Source organism: Panthera uncia, chromosome B4 (genome assembly GCF_023721935.1).
Source record: "Panthera uncia isolate 11264 chromosome B4, Puncia_PCG_1.0, whole genome shotgun sequence".
In the NCBI taxonomy this organism is placed as follows: Eukaryota; Metazoa; Chordata; class Mammalia; order Carnivora; family Felidae; genus Panthera; species Panthera uncia.
In genome coordinates, this window is record NC_064809.1 from 99,957,740 (window position 1) to 99,981,776 (window position 24,037).

General features: G+C 38.7%; 1 protein-coding gene across 1 annotated transcript in view; it reads left to right on the top strand.

Annotated features, from left to right (window-relative positions):
• Positions 1-24,037, top strand: part of LOC125919354 (synaptotagmin-1-like) — a 321,052-nt gene that overhangs the window by 274,720 nt on the left and 22,295 nt on the right. The window contains exon 7 of the mRNA XM_049625992.1: positions 873-1,040. Within this exon, the coding sequence (XP_049481949.1) occupies positions 873-1,040 (168 nt within the window). The remainder of the gene's footprint in view (positions 1-872; positions 1,041-24,037) is intronic.

Below are 24,037 nucleotides of genomic sequence, written 5' to 3' on the forward strand. Positions count from 1 at the left end.
AAGTGTAGCTTCCTTAGAATGCACTACTTCCCCTGAATATTAAAAATGTCACCAGTAAAAATCCCAGCCCACAGCATCTGTCCCAGATATATCTGAACAGCTGGAGAACCCATCAGCTCTTGGCCTTTTGCCACCATTCATCCTAACAAGTGTCATACCTAAGAATGAACCTCAAGATCTTTATAATGCATCTCTGATATTCAGAACATCAATTTTCTAGTCAGTTCTTGTCTATCTGTAAATTGTTTTAGGGAGCAAGGCAACTTGTGAATTTCATTTAAATCCTTTCTGACTCCTAGCATATCTTTTTCATAAATCACTGCTCCATTAAATTGTAGCATCCAAACGGCCTGAAAGACTTAGTGGGACTTTGGAAGCAAGTCTTCCACCCTAAGTTATACTCTTACAATATAAATGATCATAACAATAACACAATATCCCAGAAGTAAAACCTACATGGTCAAGTGCAATACATCTTAGTTTATTCTTGTATTAAACAAATTCCCACCGGAAGGAGGTACTAATCATTCAAACGATGCATATTTAAGTGCCTACTGTGTGCCAACACTGCGAAATCTTAAAGTGTTTATAGCATGACTAATAGTCACCAATCAATATCAATAATACTAATTATTAGTCAATCAATAATACTAATAGCTTTTAGAACTTTAGGATAAAGCACTAACTGACTATGGTAAGTCCCTCATTTCTCCCAGTTTAAGCCTCAAGCAGTGATTCAAATGAATTCATTTTTAAAAGGCACCATTACCTCCCTGTTTTGCTTATCCAACATATATATTACAATTAAACACTATAAAAAGTAACATTTTAAATTTGTGACCAGATTTTTATCCTCATCTCTTTTTATTAAGGTGCCATACTCAGAACTGGGTGGCAAAACCTTGGTGATGGCTGTATATGATTTCGATCGTTTCTCCAAGCATGACATCATTGGGGAATTTAAAGTCCCCATGAACACAGTGGATTTCGGTCACATAACTGAGGAGTGGCGTGACCTGCAAAGTGCGGAGAAGGAAGAGGTAAGGAAAACATTAGCATTTCTAATCAGACAAGCTGTGCTCGCCAGTTGCTGTTGACATAATAACCTATTGAGAGATGCTCTCTACAAAGGATAACGTGGGCCTCCAGCTGCTGACAGCTGGTAAAATAGGGTTAAGGGATTGCATAACCTCATTACAAAGTATATTGGTCTTCTGGGTCTCATTTGAAAGAAAAGAGAAAGATTCGTGCACCATGTCTATAGATAATTCCCTGGACAGACACACATACTCACTATCTGTTTCTGAAAAGCTCCCAAAATGCCAGACACGTACACATCTACTTTTTTAAAAGGACAGTGAAAAATCATCTCATTCTTTGTATTTTTCTGCAATAATTTTGCATCTTCTACATAGGTTATGTAGCTATTGAACAGAAATAAAATAGCACTTTTCCCTTGATTATTTCTGCATATCACAGACCGTTCATTGTTTCTTCTACAGATATCAGAGCATGATGGGTGGAACATCAAATATAATTCACAAAGGCTGATATTAAATCCATTTTTTAAATAAGTCACATTATTATAGTACTCTTCACATTGTTTTTTCCCCGGTTTTAATAGTTCAGCACAGGACTTTTCTGTGATTTAAAAGGAAGTTCAATATCTTTAGTGCATTTAAACTACATAATAATCAATTCTATTTGATTATGCTATGCCTGCCTGGCACTGGCGTTTTTCTGTGCAAATGTCTCAACAGGCCAATATCACAAAGGCAAACAACTCTAGCTTCTCTGAATTCCTAAGGCAGGTCAATTTCTAGCTATTTTTTGGATCCTGACAATCCCTTGGGTTTATAATCACTCATGGGATTGCCAACAGCCTCCATCATTCAGGATCCCTAGGCTTCTGTAAGGCGTGATCACTTTGGGGCCACCCAGGAGATCAAAAAGAGTGGCCCAAGTCTTCAACACATTCAATCAAGCCTATCACCTTGGAATCCTCACAGCCTATGGTTTTCTCTGACCAGTGAAACTTAGTGAGGTTTTAGAACAGATTTGTTGATTGTTGTTTTGAAATTGAATCTTACTAGTGCTCTAAATTTGTCTGTCAAAAAGGAATAAAAATTATCCGAGTTAAGCTCTCCTTTCCTTTTGGAAAGAATATACATAACTTAACCAAATGCGTTAGTCAAACTTAGACTCTTGGATACTGAAACAGATTTAGCCCCACCGTGGATACTCAAAACCCATCCGAGGATAATATTGAGTTTTTACATTTTGTTATTTTTGTAAGTAGTTCTTCTTTATGAGTGAATATCAATGTTAAATCCAACATCTGTCTGAAAATAATATGATCATGTTTCTAATTTTTTAACAAAGTAATGAGCTGTTTCATTGAATTTTTATGTTTTATTAAAATGTTTTCCTTTGTAAATTCCTTGCAACTGGGGTGCAAAGTGGGACCATGACAAATATTTATTAACTGAAAGGTTTTATTAGTTGACTGGTTAATCGTTAGCTTGTTAGTTGAGTATCAAAATATGACCCACTCATGCTTCACAATGGCTACCTGCCCAGAGTGCATGGTTCATACTTCTCACCTTCATCAGGTAACTACAAAGTGGTATGGGATTCATACCTCACTGGGTTTCTGAAAAGTTTGCAAGTATTTGTGCCTGAGTTAAGAAAATGTAAGCCATCAAGCACTTTTTCCTTTCTCAAAAATTCTTTGAATGTGGGCAGAGTTTGAATGTCAACAGTAAGCTGATAGGTTTGACTCTGGAATCTAAGAGTAGATAGACTGTCCAAGAAGAATCACATTTTTTTTTTCTTCTCACCCCCTTACTTGCCCTCTCCTATCTCTGTCTTCTATTTCTTTCCTCTTCTTCCAGGTCTTCTCTCCCTATCTCAAACCTTTGTAGCCCAACTCATTCAAAAATACTATTTGAGGGGCGCCTGGGTGGGTCAGTCGGTTAAGCGTCCGACTTCACTCAGGTCACGATCTCGCGGTCTGTGAGTTCGAGCCCCGCGTCGGGCTCTGGGCTGATGGCTCAGAGCCTGGAGCCTGCTTCCAATTCTGTGTCTCCCCCTCTCTCTGCCCCTCCCCCGTTCATCCTCTGTCTCTCTCTCTGTCTCAAAAATAAATAAACGTTTAAAAAAAAATACTATTTGAGTATTTACCGTAAATTGCTACATTTCTGGGACTGTGTAGGTACTCAAGAAAGTAAAAAGGGTAGACACTGCTTCTGCTTTCATTGCATACAGTGCAGTCTAATTCTCCTTCTTCACACCAATCTTTGCCTGGCTTACTGTCACTGAGACTGGTTTCTGGAAAAAGTCCCGTCTTTAAGATCAAACACTCCTGGGTTTCATTTCCGACAAGTCCATTCACTAGCTCGGAGAACTTGGTCACATCACTTAAGCTCTCTAAAATTCAGGTTTTTTTCTTCTTTAGAAAGTGGTTTAACATTATCTACCCTTTGTCTTACAGACTGACTAGGATAGAGTGTAAAATACCTAATACAGAGCCTGGTATGTGGTAAATGTTCAATAAGCAAGAGCTCTCCCATTCTCTCTTCTTGGCCAATCTTGTTTGGGTTCTCTTTCACTTCATGCTTTTACCTCCCTCTTTGTTCTAGCCTTTTCCCTATATCCAAATCTACTTCTCTCCTCTTTTCCTCACCACCATTCTATTTACTGAATGTCCCTGGAGTTTTTAATGGGAAGTAACTCTATAACTACCTTCTTAAACTCTAGAGCCATTCCTCTTGGATACCTACTTGGGAATAGTAATTTTCAGTTTTCAGTTGAGTGGCTCTTTCCTTTTATCATGATATAAGCAGCCTCATAAAACAGGTGTCTAGTTTACATCCTATCTCTGGATGACTAGAACCAGGTATAAACTGTCTCATAATAAATGAAGTAAGATCCAATTACATTTTTCATCTGAAGAATTACTTATTCTCACTGATACAGGCTCTAGTTTTTCATGCTACTGTCCATTGACTGCAGGAAATTATAGTTGTGTAAATAAATTGAAGTCTCAGATTGACTTTGCTTCTCACAATTTTAAAGATATTGTTTTTCCATTTTACATGAACAATTCCGTTCATGATTTTTATTTCCTTTTCATCTAACAGTGTAATATTTAATGTCATAAGGAATGAAAGACATAAAGGAAAGTGGAAAAAAGGAATTCAAGACATAGCTTTGGAATCTAGAAACTGAAATCATGGTCGTCTGTTCACTTGGTTGACACTTGGATTTAAATAGGTTAAATCCCACCCACTGAGATCCAACATTGTTATTTTGATCGAATGGGGTAGGGCGTTGTCACCCAAAAGTTGAACAATATAAAAGTCCTAAGATGATTAAGCAATTATGTAAGTTAAAAATTATGTTATTTTAGTGATCAACTAAATGTGCAAGCAGTTTAGAAGGAAGAAAGGGAAGAAGCCTTATCTGAAAGTTACTAAGCGCATGTTGAAAACGTAAGGTGTGTGAAAGAGATAAGCTATGGCAGGAAGAGCCCTAACAAGTGCAGAGCTCCCACTGTTAGATTCTAGCCCCTGAGAAAACATCTCTGGATGACTTTCCATTCCAACTTGTTAACTTTCTCTAACACAATCATAGCCACCTCCTAACAGAGGAAGATGGAATTTGACTTTACAGGCTACTAGACTTTTGTGTTCCATTTGTTTCTTTAAATCAGAAATGTATATCCTCTGAGTTCAGAGATGGTAACATATAAAACTTTTCCTTATTTTCCCTTTTTGATATAGGGCCTCAAAAATCAGCTTTTGGCAAAAGGTTTTCAATTACCCATTTGCAAAATGTTTCTAATATGTATAACCCCAGGCTATGTTTTCAAGATAGTCTTTTCTTTTAACTTACTTATTTTGAGGGGGGGGGGAGAGGGGTGGGAGAGAGAGGGGAGGGGGGAGGGGGGGGGGGGAGGGGGGGAGGTGGGGGAGAGAGAGGGGGAGAGAGAGGGGGAGAGAGAGGGGGAGAGAGGGAGAGACAGCGCACAAGCGGGAGAGGGGCAGAGAGAGAAAAGGAGAGAGAGAGTCCCAGGCAGGGTTCGTGCTGTCAGTGCAGAGCCCAACTCAGGGCTCCATTTCACCAACCATGAGATCGTGACCTGAACCAAAATCAAGAGTTGGACACTTAACTGACTGAGCCACCCAGGTGCCCTGAGACTGTCTTATTTTTAATTATTCAATAAAATATTTATGCCAGCCACAAGTCAAACCTGAAACTAACCTTCATACGTTTAGAATAGTCCATTAATTTTATACATCTGCTTAATTACTTCAAATGTTAAAATCAATGGCTAGAATTCCATTTTTTTTAATTTTATGATTTTATAAATTGTCTCAGTTCTGCACCCTAGCATCAGGTACATCTTTAAATCACTTAGACCTTTTTTATTTTAGCATTTTGTTCTAATTTTTAATGTATTTTTAACCCCCATGGCTTCCACTACTTTTTATCTCTAAAGACAGCATATACTATATAAGAAATATATACTACCAGAAAACAACTAAATCTTTTTTTTGACTTTTGAGTAAGTCTGTCTTATGACTTTACCAGTACTGTTTTTGTCTCCATTAGAGAATAAGTCTATCATTTCTGCTTTGTGTAGAATTTGTTAACGAGTGATTGTTAAATGAGATTCTGTAATCCAGTGCAAATGGAAAAAAAATTGATTGCTGAATTAAAGCAAGTTGGGACATAATTTAATTAGTACCCAAGCAGAAAGGAAGAGAAACTACTTTAGTGCCTTAATAGAAAATCAATTTTGCAACAAAATTTCACATTTTTAAGCCTAATTAGGAAAACATTTACTTCACAGAAAAGCATTTGGAGAATACATATTCATTCAAATGGCAAAAGTTTTTCAGCCTCTACTGGTCAATTACTTGATACGTCTTTGGAATGGGTTAAAGTCTTTACTCCTTAGGACATCTTTGATGTCCAAAGATCATAAAAGAACTGATGCTTTTTCTAAGTATACTTAGCAGTCAGATGGTAACTCATGCCCTCCGAGAATCTCTGCACAACAAATCAATGCCCCAAATGGAAATCCTCACAAAAGGTTAACTGGTGGTATTTTAAACACAGATGCCAATAAGAACCCTTCCTGTCGTTCACAATCTCTCACATTAGAGAAATCCAACAAAGACACTTATATCGATCCACAACATTCCAGGAAGTTCCACTTATTTCTATTTGTTTACTTGTTCATTGTCTGTCTTCCCCGGCTAGACTGTAAGCTTCAAGTGCAGCAGTAGCCATATTTATTGTTCCCCGCCATGAAACCAAGTTTAATCACAGGAGGCAAGCACACAGTAGGTGTGCAAAAATATTTTTAAAAAATATTTTTGATTGAAGAAATGGGGCAAGGTGTGTATTAAACTGTGGGGGGTTTCAAAATTCCCCCTTTAAAGTCTATGTTAATAATTGTAATTGTGTTCTTATTTTATAAATGAGGTCTTAGGTATTCTCAAAGTCTATCAACAAAACATCCTCGTATTAAATGATGAAAATCGTTTAATATCTTTTGGGGCATTTTGGTCTGTTGCTTTTAAAAAAAGGAAGTATAGATGCTTATCAAAATCACTGTTATTACTGTTTGTTAATGGACATGAAAGTGGTGATAGTTGTTTTTGTTGTTGTTAAAGCTTATTCAGTATCTCATTCTTCTCTGTAACTTCTGCTTTTCAATTTTTTATTTAAATTCTTAGTTAACATACAGTGTAATATTGTCTTCAGGAATAGAATTGGTCTTTCTCTGATTAACATTTCCCTTAGCATAATACTTTCTGGCTCTATCCGCACTGTTGCAAATGACAAGATTTTATTCTTGTTGGTGGCTGAATAATATTCTATTATATGTATGTACATACATATAATTCTATGTATGTACATACACTACATCTTCTTTAGCCGTTCATCAGTCAGTAGTCATTTGGGCTCTTTCCATAGTTTGGCTATTGTTGATAATGCTGCTATAAACATGGGGGTGCATGTACCCCCTTTGAATCTGTATTTTTGTATCCTTTGGGTAAATACCTAGCAGCACAATTGCTGGATCATAGGGTAGTTCCATTTTTAGTTTTTTGAGAAACCTCCTTACTGTTCTCCAGAACAGCTGCACCAGTTTGCATTCCCACCAACAGTGCAAGTGGGTTCCCCTTTCTCCACATCTTCACCAACACCTGTTGTTTCTTGTGCTGTTAATTTTAGCTATTCTGACAGGTGTAAGATGATATCACAGTTTTGATTTCTTTTTTCCTGATGAGTAATGTTAGCATCTTTTCATGTGTTTTTCTCTGTAACCTTCTCACCTGGTTTCCATGACACACAGAGAGCTTGCAGTTTAGCTTAGTCTAACTTTATCTAAAGTTAGGATTTAGTTCAAGCTATAAGGTAAGTCTCTGTTTGCAACATGGAAATTTACCCAGAAGGAGATGGAAAAGAATCAGCTTCAAGGAGAATTCCAAGAATATGAACAAATACCTATGTTTATCATAGAGTATTTATTGCTAGTCAGGTTTATAAGTAATAGATATGATAGAGTGGTACTTAGTTGTCTTATAATACATTAAGACCATGATACAATTTAGTGCAGTTAGTATATATAATGTTCATTTTATGGGACTTGGAACATAATAATTCCATTTAAACTAGTACAGAAATAGAGTTGCCTTTGATTTTTGGTATGTTTTTGGGTGTAGCTATGGTTTACTTGATTTTGAATCTTTGGTCAAAATTCCCATCACCAATTATAACTGTATTGTTATGCAGTGTAAGTATTGCCTGTTTCATGATGTGGTTTCTAAGAACATCATAGGAAAAAAGCAAACAAATAACTTGAAATATCCCTCTAGTGTGTAGGGTATAATTTGGCTGCCTTTCTAGTTAAAAAGACTTTTCATGCGCAAATGGATGAAACCAAATTCTCACTTCACTGAGTTCCTAAATGAAAATTTAATATCATTTTACTTTCATTGTAAATTCTCTAGAAAACTAAATTTAGAGTCTAAAGAATTAAATTAGGGGAGAGAGACTCTGGTTATTTTCACAATACCCTTTCATGACCTTCCATTGTCACATACTTTAACCTACTGAGTTACCCCTCTCCTTCACAGCTCTAACCACCCAGAGGCCTGTGTTCCCAACCGAAATTCACCTTCATTAACACGTACTTTAACTTCTCTTCTGAAGCGATAAACACAAATAATAAAAGCTTTCTTTTACTGAGTGTCTGCTGAGTGCCAACAAAAATAATTTTCACAACACTCCTCAGCATTGGCATTATTAGGCGTGAGAAACCTGAAGGCCAGGAAAGTCTAATTTGTCAAAGTTCATACAACGAAGGCCAGAGCTAAAATTCAAACACAGGTCTGAAACCCACACTCTATTTAACCATGCCATCTTCGTTAAACAATCTTTCCCAGTCTTTTCAGCCTCAAAATGGAGATTAAAACAATTTAAATGCAAAATCAAAAAACAAACAAACAAAAAACCCAATTGATGCAAACTAGTTTTTCTCAACTTTAGCTTATTTTTTTCAAAATCTTAACATTTGATCAGTTTGCTTTGACAACTTGCAACTGGTTAAAGTCTGCATATATATTTTCCCTCTCAAATATCATAATACATTACAAATATATGTAACATACCAAAAAAACAACTATGGCATTTTGTTTCTTCTTAATATTTAATAAATAGTCAGCATGAATTCCTACCCAAGATAGAAAGCCCTAAAATGCCAAGGTACTCATTAACACAAACAGGTTGTTATTCACTCATGAGTACTGATGAATTTAATGAAGGCAGAGGGATTTTGCTTTCCATTAAAAAAAACTTCTTCATTAAACAGAATATAAATTCCCATCCATTCATTTAAAATATACTGAATAATTGTGAAATTAGTATATAAAAGTATATCATAAAGTATATAAAACAGAAAATTAAGACTCACACTTGGAAAGTGGCAATAATAGCAACAGAAATTTACAGTGCAAAATAACAAAAGCTTCAGGAAGAACCAAGTAAGAAGTAGAAATTTCAAATGTACCAAATGTTTTATTAAAGCAAGAAGAAAAGGCATAGAGAGGGAGGCTCCACTGAAGGCTTGAAAAAAGTGAACCGTCTTTCAAGAGAATTTGAATAGACAAAGAAACAGAAGGCCTTCAAGAAATTAAAAGATCAGCAAGGGGCACCTGAATGGCTCAGTCAGTTAAGCATCCAACTCTTGATTTCGGTTCAGGTCATGAGTTCATGGTTGGTGGGACTGATCCCCATGTTGGACTCTGGGCTGACAGCACAGAGCTTGCTGCGGATCCTCTCTCTCCCTCTCTCTCTCATGCACATGCATGCATATGCACACCCACGCTCTCTCAAAATAAATAAACTGTAAATTTTAAATAATTGTGAAAGAGATCAGCAAGAGCAAGTTTGCAGAGCTGAGACTGCCAATAACAAGCTTAGCTAAGAGTGGAGGGAGGGCTTAAACACATACCCTGATATTGAATAAATAAGACTGAATGAAGTATTTTAGTGACAGTTTGTCTCTTAAATATCAGACTGATGAATTGAGACCCAGGACACTAAGTGAAGCTTGTTAGAAATTGTTCTTCCCTAGGACAAGAGTTGGAATATGAAAGCCAGATCCACATCTGTGCCAAATACTCTACTAACTGCTTTTCTCACATGAGCTCATGTAATTCTTGGGGCAGTCCTATGGGATAACTCTTCATATCCCTATTTCACATGTTATAAAATATGATTGGCCCAGTTTCACCCAGAAAATAAGCAAAAAAGCCAAGATTTAGACCCAGGTCTGCCTGAATCACAAACCCATTTTCTGTCTACTCTGCCATATTGCCACTCAGCTAACTAAAGCTCCACGAGCACAGGGATACTATATCTCCTTTACCTTCTCATCTACAGGGCCTTCCACTTTGCCTAGAATCTCCAAAGTGCTTGAGTGACTATTAAATATTTTCAAGTGAATTGAACAAATTAGAATGAAATGAGAATTTTCTGTATCAAACATACATTATGAGTTTTACCACCTTCAAGGAAGTCATCTTTGAAGGTACTCCATTATCCCTGTGTACTGCTTATATGGTACACCCAAAATATTTTGAATTCTATTTCCTCTCTCCATAAGTTTCAGTGTACAATGCATTCTTTCCTCCTCAACAGTGGCTTCTTGTCTTCACAAGTTCAATTTTATTGAAATTGCCATAATCTATTTAGAGTCAAGCAGGAGTTGATGATCAAATGGAGTAAAATACTTTTACTTACTGTGCTAATTAATATAATAGGGTCTATGTTCTTGCAAGACTTATTTTTTTTAATGTTTATTTTGAGACAGAGAGCAAGTCGGGTGGGACAGAGAGGTGGGTGGGGCAAAAGATCTGAAACAGGCTCTGTGCTAACAGCAGAGAGCCCAATGTGGACTTGAACCCACAACCATGAGATCATGACCTGAGCTGAAGTCCATCCAGGCACCCCTGTTCTTGTAAGATTTATATTCTGACTCTGAACAAAATGTTATCAGCATTAGCCTCATTGTATGGTCTCTCAAATGGATCACTGTGGGAAAAAAATATTGGGGGATAAAGTTCTAACACATCTAATACTAAGGAATCTAACTGTTTTAATAGAAAATGATGTAGGGGGTAGTTTTTCTCTTAACTCAAAGAATATAAGTTTTCAGCTGAATTTTGAATAAAACAGAGCAAAGTGGGTTGGAAGCACAGGTTTTTGAATATAGATTGGTAGAGCAGCAAATGAGGAGTGGGGGTTGAAATAGGAATAAACAGAAAACAAAAAGATGAGAAAAATGACATAGATAAGAGCAGTCTTGCCTACATCAAGTTTATTATTCAAATAGTGAAGAGAGTTTTGAGTGGGAAGCCATGTGATCAATGCAGGGGAAGGTCTTGTTCTGTTGCGTCCTCTGTCTTCCACACATTTGGATCTCTTACAATGTAATCCTTTCTGGGGAGTTCATCATATGTTTCGGAACACTTTTTTTTTTATTATCTTGTTTGTGAATTCTTCAATGCAATGTTTTTACCTTCTGTCTTACTCCTACCTCACTTTGAGCAGGCCAAGTGTTTTTATTGTGAAAGCTCTAATCCATTACAATCTGTTACTCTGCAATTAGATGAAATGTCAGCAATTGAGTACTATGTGTACTACGGAATAAAGGAGAAGAATGAGAACTTGCTGAAAAACAAGAGCTTAAATAATTAAGAGATGAAAGAGAAGGAGCATGCACGTACACACACACTTGTTCCTAGAGATTTTTATGAATTTTATGAGTAAGAGTCTTTAAATTATTCTAAGTTAATTTCATTCATTTATTCTTTGTTTTTACGAATACAATGGTGAAGAAGACAGGCCCATTCAGCTTAGTCAGTTATAATTTAGTGGTGAAACAGCCCCATTAGGGGAGATTAAAGCTCTGGTTCTGGACTCAACCTATGTGGACCCAACCATGACTCTACTTACGACTGGTATGTCCTTGGGCTTATTGCTTAACCCTGCTGTAAAATGGGATATTACCCACCTGCATGAGTTATGATACATTCTAAAGGAGATACTTCACATGAAATAGAACAATTCTTGGCACCTAATAAACTCTCAGTAAATGTTATTCTTATTATTGGGAACATGGATCAGTACCCTTATCTCCTCACCAGCAGAAAAAGCATCACTCTGACCAGTAGACCTAGATCCTTCATTCTGTAAAGAGACATGGACAGACCACAGGTTGAGAAGGCATTGTCATGCATGGTTTTGATAAAAGGGAGGAGGACTGAGCTTAAACCACATGTATTAGAGACTGTGGGGCATGAAAAGAAGTCACAAGTGACAACGCAGGGTGAGGCTCACCATGAAAGAGGGGAAGGTGATACTAACACGATGTGGCCCCAGTGACTATGTACTTCTCTATGCTCTGACACCACAAAAAAGAATTCAAAGTTCAGGCGATCCTACAAGCCAAAAAATCTGACAATAATTAGTGCTTGCATGGATGTAGAGAATTGAAACCCTCCAACATTTCGAGTGACAAAGTGAAATGGGGCTGCTACTTTGGAAAACAGTTCAACGGTTTCCCAAAATGTTAAATGGATAGTTATCATATGACCTAATAATTCAACTCCTGGGTATATACTCAAGAAAAATAGAGACACATGTACACAAACACACACACAGATACACACATGTGTAAATATACACACAAACTGTATGAGAATGTTCATAGCAGTATTTTTCTAAATTTCCAAAAAGTAGGAAGAACTCAAAATTCCATCAGCTCATAAATAAAACATGCTATATCCACATAACAGAGTATTATTCAGTCACATAAAAAAAGAGATACAGTACTGATACTTGCTATAGCATGGATGAACCAGAATAGGCAAATCCACAGACAGAAAGCAGATTAACAGTTGTGTAAGGCTGGAGGCGGGGGGAGGTGAGGGGGTGGAAGAATGACAGCTAATGGTTAGGAGTTCCTTTGTGGGGTGATGAAAATATTCTAAAATTAGGTAGTGGTGATGGTCACACAATTCTGCATACATTAAAGTCCACTGAATCATGCACTTTAAGAGGGTGAATTTTAGGGGCATCTGGGTGGCTCTGTTGGTTAACCAATTCTGGCTCAGGTCATGATCTTGCAGTCCATGAGTTCAAGCCCCATGTCGGGCTCTGTACTGACAGCTCAGAGCCTGGAGCCTGCTTCAGATTCTGTGTTCCCTCTCTCTCTGCCTTTCCCCTGCTTGTGCTGTCTCTTTCTCTTGCTCTCTCTCAAAAATAAACATTTAAAAAAAAAGAGGATGAATTTTATGTTATGTGAATTGTATCTCAGGAAAGTGGTTCTTTAGAAAGAGTTAAGTACTGAAACCCTCAATATGGAAGCATGATGTTTAATGCTGATCAGGGCCTCATTTGAAACAGCACTCAGGTATGCTGGGAGTTCTTTCCTGATACCGTTGGAGAAGTTTACAGAGGTTTTCTCAAAATATTCTAGTTTCTCTTTAAACCACAGCATTTGTCTTCCAGATCGTGCTTGTCACCACATGCCTCTTGAAAGAAGGTCAATATTAAGACCCCTTTGGATAGTGAAGAACCCAGGCCTACACCTAGGCCATGCGGCTAGCCAGAGAACTCAGGCTTCAAAACACCAGTTTCACTGATTCCAAAGCCGTTTTCTACTGGTCTATGCCCCTCAGGGTAGGAAGTATTAGGCTTAATTCTCCTGACATAAAAACACTGTCTGCAATATGAAGGCTAATTCTTTTCGAGTCTGTCTTCATATCATAGCTTCTCAGATGTCCCCAGTTATTTACTTGGGGTTGTTTCCAATTTTGAATTACTATGAACAGAGCTGTCATAAAGGTACTTGTACAACTTACTATGGACACCTGTTTTCATTTCACCCAAGCACTGCTCATATGTGAGTGTATGTATCATGCTTTTTTAAACTAAAGTGGCCAGGATGCCACATTAAATCATCTATACAGGAAAGCATTACAGTATTTCCCATCTGAGATTCAGTAATATTTTCTTCTCATCCTCACGAGCCTCCTTGATGATGCTTAGCTCACTTTGATCATTGACCTCAGCATTGTATTATCTATGCTGAACCACACAGTTGGCACCCTCATCACACACATCCCTATTCTCCAAGTGTCCCTGCTTGGCCACACAATGCTATTACGTGAAAAGATGCCTTGTTTACCCATTTTGTTGACCACATAGGTTGAGTATGAGCTCCTTGGAAGTAAGGAAAGTAGTTCATACTTTTGCAGATCGCAGGAGTTAGCCCTCCGGAGAAAGTTTGTCATGGAGCAAATAAGGACATAACTCAGATTCCAAATCCCATAAACTCTGAGCCTCATTTCTTTGTATGTGAATGTTGTTGAAAAGTGTAAAAGAAATTATTTAATTTTATGTTTGAAATTTTTTCCCAATGATTTTAATAACTGTATAGTCGTGCAACCATTAAAACAACCTAACTTTAGAGTATTTCCCCAAAAAGAAACTTCACGTCCATTTGCAGTCACTCCCATTCTCACCTCTCATCCTGAGGCCACTGTTAACCTGTTCCCTGTCTTTATGGATTTTCCCATTCTAAACATAGCATATCAGTGTTAATCCTATAATATGTGGCCTTAAAAAGTCTAATACCAAATAAATTCCTAAAATAAATAGACACTGAGTAATGAATCACTTTGTTTTGTTGGGGGTAAGTCCATTGTTTGCAATACCATGTAGCAGTTTCAGGAGTATTTTTCCTGTCACTGCAGGGCCAGTGACAGTCACAGTATCTCAGAGATGCTCCTGTCCACCCTTTCCAGATTTCAAGTGCCTGAGGGCAAGTGGAATGGCACCCTAAGCTTTTGGAAAAGCTGATGGAAGAATTGTTTGTTGGTCTACTTCAAACCAAACAACTCCTGTCACTTGCTGTCTCCTGCCAGCTTTATCTTCTCTCTTCTCTGTTCTTTCTCTCTTCACAAGAAGAACTCAGGGAACAAATAAATAATTTAGCTTACTTTTTTATCCCACTTTTAATGTCCTTCGAGTCGCTAATAAGGTGAAATTATTTTCTCTCTGACATGGCCAGGGATGCATGTCAGAGTCTCTCTCCTGGGTTCCAGGAGCTGGCAAACTTCTAGCTTGGAAAACACAGGCAAGCCTGGAGCATTAGGGCCTGTCAAATCCAGCTGTGGGCAAACCACCTACATATACCTTTGAAACGCTTCGAGGGCAGTGTTCTTAGCAGTGATGCCTTTCATCCTAGAATGAGCCTTGCTTTCAACATCCCTTCCAAAAGTAACTTCTAAATCAGTATTTCTTTTCATGTGGAGCGTCGTTTATATTCAAGAATAATTTTCCGGACTTCAGGTAGCACGAGAGGGTAGGGATGAGCATCTGGGAATGAAGCACCAGGCCCTGCAGACAATGCTGCTAGAAGGGAAGAAATGTGTTCTGAAAATACTTCTCGCAAAGGCTTCTCCTTCTCTATGCTTCAGACACTCTGGAATGTGGCTAGAGGTTGTGTTTACCAAAAGTTAACCAACTGCTCTTTGGTTTAAGATGTTATTTTTACAGAAGCACATCAATATTCTGACACGGTACTCCCCTGAAGTTTTGTTTTCTGCTCGTGTCTTAAAGACAGAGGGAAAAAAATGTCTTTCTGGAACCAGCATGTCAGGAATAGTCTGTTCTTAATTGTATTCCAGTGTCAAAAGGCAAAAATAGAGATTAGAATTCAAAATAGGTCAAGAGTCTGGAGTTTTCTGTTTTGATTTTAGAACACATTTTTGAACAGCCTCAGTCATCAATAGGAAATCCAGACAGCCTTTGAAATACTTGCCTAATATAAAACCAACAGCAGTGTTTAACTTAGATTCCGAGGAGAGATAGATGCTTCTGTTTGAGGTCATTAACTTTCCAAGTACTCTCATATTGATATTTTGTTTATAGTGAGGCCATGTTTGAAAATGACATCAAGGCTGTGAAACCTGAGTGTCACCGTAGGTTTGCCTGATTTTAGGGGGAATAAGTTATTCACGTTTCTATTTGGTAGACTATATTGTCAAAGCTCTGTTACCTGGAAAAATCAGATAGAGTAAAACTTCTCTTTAACGGTGTTGAAATTCAAATCTATTGAGATTATGAGCCAGGCACTGTGCTAAGTATGGTAACTAATGGATGGCTGAAACTCAGACTTTTGGAGTCAGACACTCCAAAAACTCCTCCATCATGCTAGAAGGTCTCGGAGAAAGAGGTTCCAGGGCCTGTGCTAGGGATATTTTAATCCGCCAACACACAGACACACTGCACATGCCCTAGACTTTGTTTCCCAGTCTCTCTTCTCCCAGCTCCCAGGCCACTCCCATGCTGTGCAAAGGGAGGGTCACCATGGCCTGCCTCAATTCGACACCCTCCTTATTCCCAAGTCTCTGAGCTCCTCCCAAGCTTTCTGGGTCAGTCTTTTCTGTGGCATAGATCTGTGAAAGAGCCCACAGGAGATTCACATGTTTCTGTTCCCGAGTCTCTCTACCTCCATCCTCCGATTTGTTCCATTCCATTATACTACAAGTTCCTGGAAATAGGAAATCACTGCTTCCCAGTCTTTCACTGCCTTTCATTATAGTGGGTATGATGATGAACTTGGAGCAGGACTTCCTACCTTGCCATCATGTCTAAAACACCAAAGGTTAAGGAAACATTTTAATGTTCTCCAAACAATGTTTAATTCGATGTACTTGGATATGAGATTTTTTTTTCAAAACAGGATATCTTTGTATGCTTAGAGTTCTCTAAGGCCCTGTGCTTCATAAAGCAGTAGGAGAGGCTCCTTATTAATACCCTATGGGGAAGAGCAGATACAGAGCTCTGCAGAATTATGCAATTCTTTTGTCATTACTAAAATCATTTCTAAAGAGCAGTTGGCCAAAAATGGACCATTCCCCTATAAAGTACTGCAATTTGAAATGTGGCCCTGACTATCCTCCTGGATTTCCTTTTCAAAATCCAAGTCTTGTAAGAAAAAGAGAGGGGAGGACAGAAAAAGCCTGAGCTACCTCTCACAAAACCAGATCATGACTAAACGTATAGCATCTAGGACCCGATTCATTCTTTCTTAAAATCCAAATGTTGACTATTTCAAAAAAATCATTGTAGCATTCTCACCTAGGGATTGTTATGTCATCTTTATAGGAATTCCTTTGACCAGCCTCATGTACAACGTAGCCAAATTTGTAAGTACTTTTTATGTCAGGTCTGAATTTAAGGAGCAGCTGTAGTGCCCTTCTCAGCCATGACTTTCAAATCCCTGTATCAGGTGCTGCCAATGGTGGATTCTTGCCACCACATCCCTAAACCCAACCTTTTCCACCTGTGTTCCCTCTTTAGCAATCTCATTTGGAGATTCTAATTGTTAATCAATTTCTGTGGGAGGAAAAATCGCTTACAAATTCAACTTAAATGTGAAATAATTAAGTACATTAGCTCAGTGAAATCTCACAAACTATGGTATAGATATTTAACTAGGTATGCAAATGAAGACACTGAGGCTCACAGAGGCAAAGACAATTGTCCAAAATCACCTAACAACAAAATAGTGACCATTTAAATCAGTGGTTTGACTTGTTCCTAAGTCCACATTAATTACTGTTTATTCTATTTTTAAATTCTCTTAGAGCAAGGACTCCACATCAAATTCCTAGCATTGGGAGTCAGGAACAGTTAGAGGAAAGTACAAGACCCCTGGTAATGAACTCCTAAGACATGCAGAATGTGACTCTGCTGGCCTTTTCTGTTTTAAAAAATGGATTGAAATTTTTCCTGAAGCAGCAATCAGGATCAGAAAGGTACCTCAAGAGGGACATGCAGGGGCATAACAAACATGCAGGGGCTCCTGGGTGGCTCAGTCGGTTAAGCTTCTAACCCTTGGTTTCAACTCAGGTCACAAGCTCATGTTTCTGGAGTTTTAGCCCCACATTGGGCTCTGCGTTGACAGTCCAGAACCTGCTTGAGATTCTCTCTCTCCCTCTCTCTCTGTCCCTCCCCTGGCTCTCTCCCTCTCTCAAAAAATAAACTGAAAAAAATTTAAGTAACATATATGCAAGTTTGAGTTCTGGTTCTTCCTCTCCTGCTGTGGTAAACAAAAGGAAATTGTTTCTCTCAGTGACTGTTACTCCAAATACAACAGGGCTAAACCTGAAAACAGACAAGAGCTGAGACACAGCTAAAATTTTAACATGGCTGATTTAGGCCACAGCTGCTGTCTGGAGCATTTGGTTTGAGTCTGAGAGAAGTATTTACCAGGATGTGTTGTACAAGTCACCAGGGGAAGATTCCATGGCAGAACCCCGTACACAATCTCAAGGATCAAACTTCCTTTCAGACCTTCCTGTTCTACACATAATGAATACAGTGCCTTGGGCTAGAATTTAAGTAACTGGAAGCAAAAAGCAGCTCATCATGAATGATTTCTACAGGAGGACAATGCTTGAGACACAGAGTGATCTCCTCTGAGTGGAGCCGAGAGCCACTTGCCCAGCTATTAGTTAGAGTGCCAGGACCCAAAGCGGGAAGCAGAGGCTGGGAGCAGAACCGGAAGAATACAGTCCGTTGTCTGTCTCCAGCCCACGTGCTGACCCGCCATCTTGCACCACCACTCCACCCTCAGCCCCGCCAACATTCTCCAAGGCTTCAGGCTGCCTCCTTTCTGGAGAAAATTGTATGCACTTGACTTCAGAACTAAGAACGGAAATGGTCCATATCCTAAATGCAAGCTCTGGCAAACCTAAACCAAACTGCTGTAAATGTTAAGCTGAAGTCTCTCAAAGAGTTTAAGACCTAAGTTATTCAAACACATTCCGAGACTGTGACAGTTAAAGACTAATCTATCCCCAAACAGAAACTGCTACTGGCATCATCTATGCCTCACCCTTCCGATTAAAAAACTCTGAGATTAGTGTCTTACTTAAAAGCCTGCGTCTGTTTGGATTATCTTTCATGTCGCATTTACTTCAACTTGTATTAGTTCACATTCACCCCCCAAAATGTAGATCATTAAACAAGTGATAAGTTTAAGATTTACATGATCTCTGTTCTTATGAGTGTCACAGTGAATATTACTACTATTGCCTCACATTTGCATGACCCTTTCGCGTGTGCTAGAGGCCACTGGGACTCAAGCCCTGTGCCTCTGAAGCCAATTCCCCACTCCCTCAAGTCTCAGGCTGTGGCACCTGCAGTAGTCACCAATCTGATCTGGGCGCTCATAAAAGAACTAGAATCTCTTTCAGAATGAGACAACTGAGTAATTCACGTCCATTTAAAAATATCCATCTGAGGCAGCTTAGAATGACCTTCTGAAGCGGCTGAAATCCAAATAAAAAGAAAGATGTTGAAACATGGCATGGAAATGAAAAAAGACCCTCCTGACAGTGCTGAATGTTGAAACACATATCTACAAGAGCCTACCTCTCTGGAGGGTTTTGAAAAATAAGAATTGGGACATGGGTTTGTAATCCAGCTTCAAGGTAAGGGAATAGACAAGGTGATCTCTCATGGGATCTAGCAGCCCGGTGATTCATCAAAGAAGGTGTTTGAAAAGCAAAGCCATAAAAGAAACAGCTATAGCATCAATCTAAATCAAGGCTTACATGGACTTTCTCTTTTTTTCAAACTTCTAATCTCTCACTGCATTTTCATAAGACCTATCACAGTAGGACATACCCTCTACAATTACTTTGACAAACAACAGTATTGGTACTCAGGTTTTTAGTCTCTTTCAAAGTAAATCAATTTTTGACAATAAAAAATAGCCAAAACTGATCCCCAAAGCTCTGGACGGCAGTGATAGATTTGGGGAGTTGATTTAGCAAAGTGGGTTTCCATACGTCAGCCCCTGGCTAACTTTCTTGGGCAAGTGCCCATAAGCAGCACTGCCCCAGTGGAAAATCAGACCAATACAGTAGAAATAAGAGTCATGTCACAGTGACTTTCCTACCAGGTACCTTGTAAAGAAAACCGCCAGGTAAAGAAAATGTTTTTCTTTTTTATACTTAATGAGGGTTACTTGCAATGAAAAGAATTCTGTCCTGAGATGGGAGGTTTCACACTGTAAAGAGTTCTTGCAAACAGAAGCATTAACAAGCTGAGACTCCGGCCATCATATCCAAACTACATAGATATTCATATTCATTGATGCCACCCTACTCTAACTTATTTCAACACAGCAAAATGTGCCCAGCGTTCAACAGTAAGAATATGGTTATTTATACCTACCACTTAGTAGGATATTAGATGGTCATTAGCCATAATTATATGAAAAAAATGCAAAATCTAACATTTTACATATACACATATGCCTTTGTTGTGATTTTTAAAAATATTTGCATATGGATAGAGAGAATTTGAGAATTTTGTATCAGGATGCTAAGGAAATTTTTGTTCCCATTTTTAACATACATATCATAAATGCACCCATGCAACACATTTGACATAACAAATGACCATTCTTTCAAAATTCAATCTAGTATGTTCTGATTTCAAAACAGGTTTTTAAGTGCTCTACCATGAGTTGTAAGAAAATGGGGATAAACTCACATAAGGCTTCCTATATTCCCTTCTCTGCTCCTAATACTCCGACACCAGCTGTAATACATGTACAGTGAATGGGTTTCCATTTTAACTTCTGTTCAGCTGATGAGATTTTCTTCCCCCCCCCCAGGTTAGTGTGCCCCAGAAATTTCCCCAGAAATTATTCCAGAAAAACATTTAGTATTTGCCCTTATGAAATTAGGAAATAGGAAGGTCAAAATAGATCAACATTTTTTTTAAGTTTATTTATTTTGAGAGAGACAAAGACAGTGAATTCTCAAAGAAGAATTCTAAGCAGGTTCTGTGCTGTCAGTGCAGAATCCAATGGTATGGTATGGTTTGAACTCACGAACTGTGAGATCACTACCTGAACTGAAACCAAGAGTCGAATGCTTAACCAACTGAGCCACCCAGGCGCCCCTCAAGTAGATCAACATTTAAAAATGAGACCTGGAGTACCCCTACAGTACCATACAGCTCAGACCCCATTGCAGCATTGCATAGGTCCTGTATCACACAAGGGAAGAAATATGGCAAGGCTAAGAAAAGCTGTGTGGCTGAAATAAAATCTTGACTGGCAAGGAGAAGTTTCTGTGGTGAATCTTGCAATGCCTCACACAAAGGAATGGGGCAAAGTAAAAAGAAAATGGGGCTTGTATCTTGTATTAAACCAGCAGCAAATATATTGTTAAAAGGCTTTCAACACCTTTGAGGTACCATCACACAATCATATTGACTAAAATACTTCTTTGAAGCATGTTAAAACACATTTTTTTTCAGAAAGAGAGAGAGAGAGACGCACACAAGCAGGAGAGGGGCAGAGTGGGGGGTGGGGCAAAGGATCTGAAATGGGCTCTGTCGTGACAGCACAGAGCCGTATGTGGGGCTCAAACTCACAAACCGTGAGATCATGACCTGAGCCAAAGTCGGATGCTCGACCACCTGTGCCACCCAGGCGTCCCAGAACACACATTTTAAATGCCAGCTAAGTACTAATATAAGTCACCATCAAGTTCCCTTCTCCTGGCCACCACAGGAAACTCTGGTGGTTGGCAGGTTTGCTCTGGTGGTTGGCAGGTTTGCTCCACTGCAATAAAATCCAGTAACCTTTGGATATTCTGCCATAACATCTGAATCCTGCTTAAATATCAGGGGAGCATGGGACCTGGGGGAAGCCAAACTATTCACTCATTTCCAGAAGACTTATAGCCTATTTCTGACAGCTAAGGAGACTTGACTTCCTGCTGTCCTACCAGAAGCTCGGGGGGTGAGACTTCCCAGGACTTACTATGTCACTTTCTAAATCACAGCTTCAGGGTGTGACACAGAATACTCTCTTGGTGGGGAAAATCTGTGTTCTTGATAGATGCAGTAAAACAGACCATCAGATACTGAACAGAAAAAAACACTGTTATGCACTTAATTTCATACCAAAAACAGAAAACACAGAACTTATTTTTGAGCTTGCTATCATCTCTCAAGTTCAGGTCTATTTGTAAATGCCAGCTTTGAGTAATTAAAAAGCCTATATAAAATCATTTCCATGAAACCTACAGCTTATGAAAAGCAGAGAAAGTATTGTCCATTGTGTGTAAAGCTTACGGTTTCCTCATTTCCTTCAGATTTAGTGTGGCTGCTGAAGACTCAGAGAAGGGTCTTTGTACTTGGGTAGACCTGGGTTCAAAGTGCCTCTGCCACTCATGAACTGTGCCAACAGAAATCATCTAGGCTCTCCTGCTTAAATTTCCTTATGCATCAGATGGAGAATACAAAACCTCACCGCAATGTCAACTGCACCTCAATTAAAAAAAGAAACTCATCACAGGCTATTGTAATAAGATGCAGTAACGTGAGAACAGCCAGAACTAGTAACCGTGCAATGAATACCAGCGTCCTTTTCTCCTTTTCCTTCATTTACACTCTTGGGCAATTATATTTTACACAATAACTGTGTGTTAAATTTCCTACTACCACTTTAAAATACAAAGATGATAGGGGCACCTGGGTGGCCCAGTTAGTTGAGTGTCCGACTCTTGATTTTTTCTCAGACCATGATCCCACAGTCATGGGATCGAGCCCTACACTGAGCATAGAGCCTGCTTGAGATTCTCTCTCCTCCTACCCCACTCCCCCACTAGTATTCTCTCTTTCTCTAAAATTAAAGAAAAAAAAGAGGATATTTATTGATAAAGGAAAAACAAACAAAGCTTAAAAATCATGTGCCATAAGACATTTCCTGATAGTGTAGTCCAACAAAACAGGAGAAAGCTTTTCTTGCCATTCATAGACAATCAATTTTAGCATCATTATTGAAAAACTCAACTACTTGGGCTTTTCACAATGCCTGGCAGTCCAGACCCCTTTCGATCACATTATGTTTCCTCTTCATGGTGTAGGTTGGGCTATTGAGTCTGAGAGGCCTGTGACAAGCTATAGTTAATAAGTTTTCCATGGTGTCAAAAGTAATAATATTAACACGCCATTGTGAGTTAAATTAATTTTGTTTTGTGCACTAGCCTGCATAAACATGAATGACGTTTTGGAATATGATCAGGCAGGAGCCGAGGAAGAGCCAAGTGGCAAGGCAGAATGAGACACGCTCACAAGAGCCCAGCAGCCAGCTGCATGCATTTGGGGACACAGGAAGAGAAGCGCAGGATATCCTTACAGCACATGTAGGGGTGGGGGTTGCTTTATTTCATTTTGTCCCTTTAAAAAAAGTCCTGAAGAGAGAATTTGTCTTTAGAGAAACTAGAGATGTTTGACATCCTGGCTCTCTTATTTGGAAATGAAAGAGCATCTCTTTGCTAATCTCTGATTTCAAGTGTCTTCAACCCACAGATTTTTTTTTTCTCTGCCCGCAAGAGGCAGCTGATTGGTAATAGCTTTTAAATGGATGACCGTCAAGTGGCTTTTTAAAGTCCTAATGGTTGTGTTTATTTCAGAGACTTCTTCAGATTCCCCCCCACAGACCCTGCCAATGGCACCGATAAATGTTATCTGTACACAGTTAAGAGACACATGCTGAAACTAGAAAGAAAATATCTTAAGATGATTCAGTGATCAGATGACCAAAGTGGCTGGTATAATAGCTTGTCTTTTTTCTGTTTCAGCTGTAATATTTCAGCTAGTGCAACCAGAAATCAAATCATGAGGGAAATGAAGATTTCCCTATCAAGATGGTTCTTATAGGTAGGAGCTATATAACCATTTGTACATTACACAGAACTATTATGTGTTACATAGAATGCCATATGGACAGAACTATGTAATAGTTTGAGACTGCGTACCTGCTCAGACCCTAAGGTGGACAATTTAGGCTATATCCTGTAGTAATAAGCCTCTACATTTCTTTCATGTATCTGTTAGCACTTTGTTTTCTGTCTGTTCAGCAGTACTATTGCTATGCCATCCAATTTTTAAATTTGTATGTACAAGTTCCTCTATTTTATTAAAGTTAAGAGCACTGCATTCCTGGCTGTACCTATTGTTCGATATCTGCAGCCATCTCATACGATATGGAAGCACTGTTACCCATCATTTTATACAAAGGAAAAGTGAAGGGACTCCCCCCAAATCATGACTGTTAAGCTACAGAGTCTCTATTTTAACTCAGGTCAATCTGACTCCAAAGCCTATGCTCTAGGTGACACATAACCCCAAAGACCCTTACCTTGTTCCTTCCCAGCCATCAATCCATTATATCTACCAATTGCCTAAATACGTAACTACATGTTCTGTACCTTTCACATTTAACTATAAATGAAATTATATCAGCAACGGAAATGGCTCCTTTGTGGAAGATTTTTTTCATTACTCTGATGCAATTCAGCAAATGTACACCTATCATTCTATGCTGAACTCCAGTGTTATCAAGAGA